The 9,379-nt window shown below is 33.2% G+C and overlaps 1 protein-coding gene and 1 pseudogene across 1 annotated transcript; one reads left to right on the top strand and one right to left on the bottom strand.

The window, feature by feature from the left end:
- Positions 1-1,697: 1,697 nt before the first annotated feature.
- Positions 1,698-7,876, top strand: VIP (VIP peptides). Its single transcript, XM_039851313.1, has 6 exons — positions 1,698-1,752; positions 2,970-3,081; positions 4,790-4,885; positions 6,024-6,128; positions 6,873-7,004; positions 7,831-7,876. The coding sequence occupies exons 2-6, from the start codon at positions 2,978-2,980 to the stop codon at positions 7,874-7,876; spliced, it is 483 nt and encodes a 160-aa protein (XP_039707247.1). The 5' UTR covers positions 1,698-1,752; positions 2,970-2,977.
- LOC120593500 (uncharacterized) lies at positions 4,960-5,078 on the bottom strand (annotated as a pseudogene).
- Positions 7,877-9,379: the final 1,503 nt, after the last annotated feature.

Here is a 9,379-nt window from a genome sequence, read left to right as displayed (position 1 = left end):
GTCAGTGTTAAGTCATTCCTTATACCAAATAATAATCAACTTTTATGTCTTTGTTTCTTTTGTTTTTTTCTGCTTATCATTCAGCATCAGTTTTTCTGACTCTCAACCACTTCCTTTGCTGTTGCTGTTCTTAAGTAAAATTGCTTTACTGAGAATTGGGTGATGAAGAGCTAAGGATAAAAAAATTCCATTTCAACTGCTAATTTGTAATATTCAGATAAAAAAAAAGATTTCCTGGAATTAAGCCACAGGAACCCTGGCTTAAGTCAGAGCTGTCAACTGGGAAACAAATTTCCAGATATTCTGAAATTTAATTCATTTAATTTTTCTTGTAACGGGATTAGAAAATATGACTAAGTCTAGCAGGATATTCTTTTACTGAATCAGTCTGACTTTGAATGAAGCAAATGGACACTAAAATCTTAAAGTAGAAGAAAGAAAGGGGATTTTGAGCCATTTTCTTTAGAGGAACTTACAAACAAAATGTAAAAGAATGCACACCCTGAAAATTTGAAAAATAAAAAGAAAGTTGGCATTTGACATTGTTATCCATAACGTTGTTCGTGTGGCTGCATTTTTAGGTTAAACTCTGGTTGAATGTATGCTAAGCTACTTTTAGTTAAAAACCCACAAATAGAAATTAAGTAGTTATCAGAGCACAGTGCTCTATAAATGCTTTCCAACTGGTCCCAACAAGTGATTGAGTTGGAAATGTTCCAGAACTGGAGTGGGTGTGTGTGTGTGTGTGTGTGTGTGTGTGTGTGTGTGTTTGGGAATGGAGAAAAAATAATTTTGCATAGTATAAGGACTTAAAAATGATAGATATCATTTTTAAAAAGGAAGAAAAATGGAATCCTCTGAGGCAGACAGTCTGATCATTTAGTTTTTGAGTCATTTGAGATTATCTGTATGACACTGCATTGGAAATGATGATATTCTATAGCAATACTATTACTGCTTTTTACAGGAATGTACATGTTATACTAGCTTCGAGCCTTTTTGAAACATTTATACTGAGATTAGTTTCACCATATAGGAAATGTAATAATAGAAAGATGAAAAATTTCTTCTAGATGCTTTTAAAATTAGGATACGTTTCAAGAAAGATTACATGAATCAAAATCTACATGAATAGCATAAAAACTTAAAAAAGGCTTTAGGAGAGTTAATGCTTTGAAATAAAAGATAACTTTACATTTGTAATCTCATGAAAGTAAGTGTTTGTTGCTTTCTCAATCTATTCCTGTATATAAAATTCTTATTTTCTGAAAGAACCCAAGTGGCCTTGGCTATAACACTAATTACTGTCTTATTTCATTACTGCTAATTAAGGATTAAAACATTTCATATTAAAGTTGGTACCTGTTTTTGTTTAAAGAAAAGTAAATTTCCTCTAATTTATGTCTCAAAGTTAGTCACCATATAATTATATAAATTAGACAAATGACAATTAAATAAGAAGTTGAAGCCCTATTCATCCTGAGGGAGTACTGCATTGACGTCAGTCAGAGAGCTTTGTGATTGCTCAGCCTTCAATACAAGCCCTATAAAATGATGGGCTTTGAAATGCTGGTCAGGGTAGAGTGAAAAGCAGCTGCTGGCAATAATAGCCACCCCTTAGCTAGGACCAAGTTCTGGTTCAGTTCGAAGGGCAGAGAACTGGTGGAGCCTTCCTTGGCCTCATAGGACTTCAGCACCTGAGACAGCTCCAATATTCTGCAGAACAAAAAGCTGCAGGACACAGGAGTCAAGGTAAGTGACAATTTATCTTTCTTCTTTTTATCTCTCCTGCCTCTGGAACTTTCCTCTAGGTGTATTGAATTTTTCTCTCTCTAGAAAAGGATTTTACAGTTTTATTCCTTTATAACAACAACAACAACAACAAAAAAGAGACAAGTTTCTCAAGTCACCTGGTAAAACTAGAAATGCCTCAACTTCTCACTTATGAATGGCTTTTCTGAAGTCTTTGCAAGATACTTTCCATACTTGCTATTTTACTCAATACTGTTTTTTTTTTTTAAATAATGCATTTAAGTAGGGGCTTTTTGCTTTTTTACAAATTTTTGACCCAAAGAGTTCCATAGGTCTATTTGTTTTCGAAGTTTTCAACTTGTTTTTTAGCGCTGTTATTCCTATGCCATAGGTTGCTTAAGTGAACCTAGAAAGCATTTATTTTCCTCTTTACTTTAAGCTTAAACGTCATGGCTTTTATAGATAGTAAGAGAAACCGAACTTGAACTCCTAAGTTTCTACCTAGAAGCTATTTAGAAATAAAATGTGTAAGTGGATTAAATTGTAAAAAATATGAACATTGTTTTAAATATATTTTTCTTTCTGTGGGAAGAATTATTTCAATGGTAATATGTGGTTCTATATAATTTTGGTATTAATTTTCATTCTTAATTGAGTTTAGTATAAGAAAATAAGTTATCTGTAATACAATTAAAAAAGGAAAAATGTATATGCAGAATAATTTTTATACTGATAGATATATACATTTCTATGTATACATAAATATATACACATTATTCAATGTATGATACTCTAGTTTTATATTAATCAGGTGCAAAAACTTAAGGTAGAAGAAACAGTTTTTTGAAGCTATTTCCTTAGTTAGAAAAGATACTAAACTTGGAATCCACATCTTTATAGTAAGGATATGGACCCCAGGGTTATTTGTAGCAGTGTAATAGTATGGCATTCAATATACACTTGGGCCAGCTATGTGCCTGTGAAAGCACATGGACAGCAGTCGAAAAGGATCCTAATTTTTATTCAAGCACATGTCACCAAGAGAAATTCTCTTGATTTAAAAAGTAATCATATTGCAGTTTAACTCTTTTTATAAGATGAAAACTACTTTATCCAAACTCTTCAAGAGCCTTCAGAAATTACTGCTAGACACTAAAAACGACCAGGATGGTGACATCTGCGGTTGGAAAATCTAGTGTGACTTCCTCCCTTTCAAGGTGCAGAGATGGAAACCAGAAGGAAGCCCCAGCTGCTCATGAGCCTGATAGTTCTCAGCGTGCTCTTCTCACAAACGTCGGCCTGGCCTCTCTTTGAAGCACCTTCTCTGAGGTAAGTTCTCTTTCAATTCAAATAGTTGTACATTTCATCTTCATCTCAAGGTGAATTTCCTTTCTGTTATTTTGGACAATTCAATTCTTAAAAACTATGTATTATTTATTTAAATATTTAGTTGATGTGTTAAGCAAGTTTTTTCAACATCAGGTCAACGTGATGATTCTGAGTTCTGGAATTCACTCTCAGGAATGACACACAGTGTTAAGGACTGGTGTTACAGACAAGGTAGACCACATTTCCAAACAAGGCAGAAGGGAAATTTGACTTTCTATTCATCCAAAACCAGTTTTAGATAAGTAATGAGCTTTTATTCAGTGTCATCTCAGTTTAGATCAGTTTCTGATGGTAAAAAAAAATAGATGTTTAGTTGTCTACATCATTTAGGTTCATTTTCAAGATCAATCAGTAAATAATCCCATGAGTAGTTGATTAGTAAAACATCATGTTAGACAGACCTATCTATCTAGACAGAATCAATTTGCCAATATTAAAAATTGTGGGATAATTGATCTTCTGAGACACACTTTCCCAATGAGAGAATTTTAACCTACTTGATTTTAATGATAAATTTTTAATTTTTAGTCCTATTTGGTGTATTTCATATTTAAAATTCATAAATTATAATACAAAACTTACTTAAAACTTTACTTGAAATAAAATAAATTTGTGTTAGAGAAGTAAATGAAACACTACACTAGTTTGATTTTTCCATATGATTTACAGGCACCATTGTATTTAAGGGTAAAATCATTATTTCTTTGCTTTTTTCCCAGTCCTGATTCCTTGCCCAAGGTAGACATATGCTCAATAGAGTGAATAATTTCATTTGCATCGATTGCTAGGCTTCATACTCAAACAGGACTGCCTGTTGCTGACAACTGACTACCACATCACCAAAAGATAAACAAGTTCCCAGGAGCCAACACATTTCCTGGAGGTTTACCCTAAAAGGGAAAATATAGACACATAATTTTAATAGTGTGCTGGTGTTCAAATGTGCATCCAATCATAAGTATAGACATATTTCATGGATGAACATGAGTATCCTTAGTTTTTCAGTGAAACACTATACAGTCTTTACTAAAATATATTATTATTTAAGATTAGAAACCAAAAGGTCCATAAAATCCATTGGATTTAAGTAACTATAGATGGAAAGATTCTTTGGACTTGATCAATGCAGAGATGTATGTTACAGTAAGATGAAACTTTGAATAAATTTTAGGAATTTAGGGAAAGAAAAAGTTAATCCTCAGCTTTTAAAAAATGTTTGAGCCAAATAAACATCAACAAATATATAAATTGTTCCCAGTTTTTATATTAAATATTAATTTTTTTTCAAAGTTTCTATTTTGTAGAAAATCTTTCTTCTTATGAAATTTAACTTTGCAAACTCTAAACATTATGTACGTATTTATGTTGTATGTATTTTGCTTAATGCTATGACAGGATTGAACTGAGTAGCTCATATGATTGGTACATACAACTTATAAAAGTCTTATGGCATCTATTGTATGAGATAAAAATTTTACTGCTTACACTCTCAAATCACATAAGCCATGATGTTATCCATATTTTTTGAGTGGGTGATACTTCCCAAGATTCTGAGTGTCTTATTTCAAATGACTGTAAATTCATAAGCATTGTCTTCTGAGAAAAGAATGTATTATACCTCTATTGTCTTTTTCTCTAATACGCTGAGTGACAGAATGCCGTTTGAAGGAGCCAATGAACTTGATCGAGCTTCATTAAAACCAGACACTGACATCTTGCAAAATGCATTTGCTGAAAATGACAGGTGAGTTCATTTTTATTGAATTTTATTTTAGAAAATGTATTTTTATTTATTTATTTTTTTATTTTTATCTTTTATGCTTACAGCACCTGGTCTTCCTAGGTGGTCTCCCATCCAAGTACTAACCAGGCCGGATCCTGCTTAGCTTCTGATATCAGACTGGATCAGGCTTGTTCAGGGTGGCATGGCCATAGACAGTATTTTTAAATTATAGATATTTTATTCTTGTGTCTCCATAAAGCTACTTCCACAGCTCTGCACTGCAGATTTCCATGGGCCATGGTTTCATCCAGTCTGACGTACTGCAGCTCTTGCAGCTGCACATGATTCTCATGTATGGAGGCTGTGACGAGCCGGGATGAACAAACCATTCACTTACATTCTGTTGCACAAAATGTCAAATCAGAAATCATACCAATACTAGTAAAACTTCAGCATTTAGGATTCCATAATAGAAGAAGTTCAAAGGCAAGAGTTTCATGTCTACATAAAAAAAAAATGTCTAATAATAAGTTATTCATTCACAGAGCCATTTGTCATGAGCAGCATTCAAGTATAGATAGAGTAACTCAGTATTGAAGAGAAGTTATAAAATCATTCTCAACTGAACAGAAAATTTGGCTGACAGACCCTAAGATCCTCTCCATTTTAGGATATTTTGTTTCTAGATATTTTGGCAGAGATATAGCAAAAGATATACTATGGGTTTTGCTACAAATCACGTTTCCCTTGCATCTACCTTTATTCGGGATAGAAGAAATAAAGCGCAATAAACAAATAAATAAATAAATAAATAAATAAATAAATAAATAAATTGAAACTAATCTAAATATATTTCTTCTACCCATATTTCTTAGACACGAATGTTTTATAGATTCTGCCAGGAAGTGTTAAGATATTGAGATATACTTCCAAAAAAGCTAATTAATTTTTCAAAGTTTTGGGCTGGAAATGCAGATTATATCTTGATATAAGTGACAAGAAGATATCTTTTATCAGGTTATTAGGAAATCTTTTGGACTTAAGTTTGCATGAGAAGATTTTATAATACACTGATGAGTTTCTCTCTATTCATTAAGCTAAAATATTATTTTAGAAAACCTTTTTGAAAATAATGTTTATCCTTTCTTCCTTGTATTAGGAATGCCAGACATGCTGATGGGGTTTTCACCAGTGACTTTAGTAGACTCTTGGGTCAACTTTCTGCCAAAAAATACCTTGAGTCCCTTATTGGAAAACGAGTTGGGTAAGAGGATTTATTGTTTTTATTAAACACATTATAATGATTTAATCTGGAAACTATATTTTCACTGTTAACAACTTATTTTGTCTCAAATTTATAACTCTTGATAATGTTCCATTTAGTTAAAACATCATTTATGTTCTTCAATAAAATATACCAGGCCTATGGATTAGAAGATAGGGCTTTCTAGTAATATCATACCCACTGGCTCCAGACACACTTATTTTTCTTTTGTAGCAATCATTTGTAAATTTGCAATCAAATTGAACTAATGCAATAAAAGTAGACATAATATAAACTGAAGCAAATTTTAAGATTAACCATAGTACCTGTTTTTTAAATTCCTACTCAAGCCAAAGATGGGATGATTCTTTCCTTAAATGGTCAAAGCTGAATATTTAGATGGCAGGATTCAAGTGGCATAGCTTTTAAGGGGCATATTTTTTAAGAGCTTTTCCTCCCAATAGCAGAACACAACTTTAAATATCCCCCCATTTCCTTCTTTTTTTAAATGTAAATTATCAGTTAATATGGAATGTGCCTTAAGGCACTCCTAGACAATGTCAGAATGTGTTGTATTATTCCCCTCTCCTTAGGCTTAAACGCATTTTTTCTTTCAGTATTTTTGAGATAGAAAATGAGTTGGGTGTTGGAATTCCTTTGTATCTGACCCCAAGAGATTTGGAATTTTGATGTACTTATTATTTCTTGTTAAAACTCTGATTTATTTTTTCTCATATTTCTTAGCAATAACATCTCTGACGACCAGGGACCAATCAAACGCCACTCGGATGCAGTCTTCACTGACAACTATACCCGCCTGCGAAAACAAATGGCTGTAAAGAAATACTTGAACTCAATTCTAAATGGAAAGAGAAGGTAAAGAAACAGAAAACTTGCAAATGAGAAATTATAAATAACTCTCAAGCAGAAGCTACGAATGGAGACATATCTATCTCTCTATCTCATTGTCTATATTTACTCTGTGAAGCAGTAATTCTCAGCCTTGGCTGCCATTAGACTACCCTGCAGAATGTTTAAAATACTGATGTCTGAGCCTAATCCAAACTCACTGCCAGAAAATTAGTGCCTCTATGAGTATGGTTCTAGACATTTGTATTTTTTTAAGAGCTTCCTAGTTGATTCTATTTTGCCTCCAGTGTTAAAAATTATGTCTGTACAGGTATCTAGTCTGAATCTGGAAACAGGTTTTATCAAAAGTGCTGAGTTTTAAACATGTAAAGCACATTCAGTTAGCAATTTGGTATCACATGGCACTCTTTTTATGTGCAATTCAATTCACTTATTTTAACAAATTAAGCCGAGTTCTTTTGTCTTCTCGTATGCTATAATATCTATCTCTCTGGGATGTGTAGATATTGGTGCACAATAAGTAGCAAGTGGGGTCCTCTCTCTTTTTATTAAAATTATTTTTTATATGGTAAGTATCAAGGATAATTCTGGTTGTGTGAAGTCAGAGAAGATGACTCTTTGCCCACCAGATTATAATTCTGTAAAAATAATTTTATATGCTTTAAGATTGAAGAATAATTCATAGAAAATAACTAACCTAAAAGATAATTATTTAGCCCACAGAGCATTTTAGAGAACACAGATAATAGTATAGGTCACACATTGTTAGTTCCTTAGATGTTTTCTCATCTAAGAGCTTCAACATGCATGATTTTCTTTTTCTGGTCTACAGTGCTGATGGAGAATCTCCTGATTTTCTTGAAGAGTTAGAAAAATGATGCAAAAGCTCTTTGAGCAAAGCTGGTGACAACTTCCCAGTGGTGGGTATACCTATGTAGTCTTATCATATTCTTATAGCAATCATCCAGGTATTTAAGTGGATAAGAGTCATTTTGGTGAGAAACATCTTCGAGCTCTCACAATGAGACCTCATCTAAGAAGAACACTTCCATCTGAAGTGAACCCCAAGCCCATAAACAGCTTAAAATGACTCATTAAAAAGAATAAACTAAGTGAAAACAGACTCACAAATACAGAGGACATTCTGGTGACTGCCAGAGGGGAGGGGAGTTGTGGGGCTGGGAGAAAGGGTTGAAGGGTTAAAGAGAGACAAATTAGTAGTTGAGAGCTGGTCAGTGGCACGGGGAGTATGGCATAAGGAAGTAGAAGTAGTACTGTAAGGGCTGTGCGTAGAGCCAGAAGGGTGATGTAGTAATCGGGATGGGGGGCGGGGAGCACTTCATAAACTACGTAAAGTCTGGCTAACGTACTGGAGACCTGAAACTAGCAATAAAAAAATCAGATGAACATTAAATATGAGAATGTAAAATAAACGCTGATTTAGAAATGAAAAAAAAAAAGAAAACGGTTCATGCAGATTGCTGATCACATAAAACAGAAAGCTCACAATGGGTAAACTCTGATCTCCTAGGTTACACAGAAATATTCCTCCCCTTCTGTCGAGATAGAAAACGAGGAGACTAACTCACACTAATGAGAAAAACTGGCTTTCTTTTTAAGATTCAATCCATACCATTATTTATTAATTGAAGTTTAAGTCCCTCGCTTGACTGCTAGCACCTCATTTAAGAACAGGGAACGCCACCAAATCACAATCTTAAAGCTCATTATTATGAAAATGCGAAAGCACTCTGCATCTCATTGTATCCCTTGAAACAAAACAAACTTCATGGAGCAAAGGTTAAATTAGCTTATTTTACCAATAAATGTAGTATAGGTACTATGGCTCTATAGTATTCATTGTAAAATAGTATTTGACTAGAAAAAACGCGAATAGGTTTTTTGCTTTGTTAAGTAATAAGCTTATTATCATAATTGCTTTTATGTGTAAATCAATACACATATTTCTTTCCTGAGTATATTAATATTTACACTAACTCATAAAAATATATTTATAATACTTGGCAAGTGCTTAGTGAAATTTTATGTCCTTACTATATCAGAGGTTGGCAAATTTTTTCTCTACAGGCTACAGAATAGAATATTTTTGACTTTGTGTGTTTTATGGTTTTTGTTAAAACTACTCAACTCTGTTTTTGTAGCAGGAAAGCAGCCACAAATAATACATAAAATGATCGGAGTGCCTGTGTTACAATAAAACTTTATTTGTAAAATGTGAAAGGTCTGTGCTGGACTACAACCTCTGACTCTGTCAAGGATGTTAAACTAGACCCAGCTCAGACTGAAGACAATTCATGGTCTTTCTTTAGTCTTTGGAGCAAATACCTAAGGTTTTCATGAGAGTCCTTGAGAGCAGACAG

Source organism: Pteropus medius, unplaced genomic scaffold (genome assembly GCF_902729225.1).
Source record: "Pteropus medius unplaced genomic scaffold, Ma_sr-lr_union100, whole genome shotgun sequence".
Taxonomy (NCBI): Eukaryota; Metazoa; Chordata; class Mammalia; order Chiroptera; family Pteropodidae; genus Pteropus; species Pteropus medius.
The sequence above is the reverse complement of the archived record's forward strand: the minus strand, read 5'-3'. Positions and strand labels throughout refer to the sequence as shown.

Excerpts from the sequence above, each read along its gene's own strand:
- VIP (XM_039851313.1), top strand. The coding sequence starts at position 2,978 with ATGGAAACCAGAAGGAAGCCCCAGCTGCTCATGAGCCTGATAGTTCTC. Across the intron at positions 6,129-6,872 it reads CTTATTGGAAAACGAGTTGG|CAATAACATCTCTGACGACC; the intron begins GTAAGAGGATTT and ends CATATTTCTTAG. Across the intron at positions 7,005-7,830 it reads ATTCTAAATGGAAAGAGAAG|TGCTGATGGAGAATCTCCTG; the intron begins GTAAAGAAACAG and ends TCTGGTCTACAG.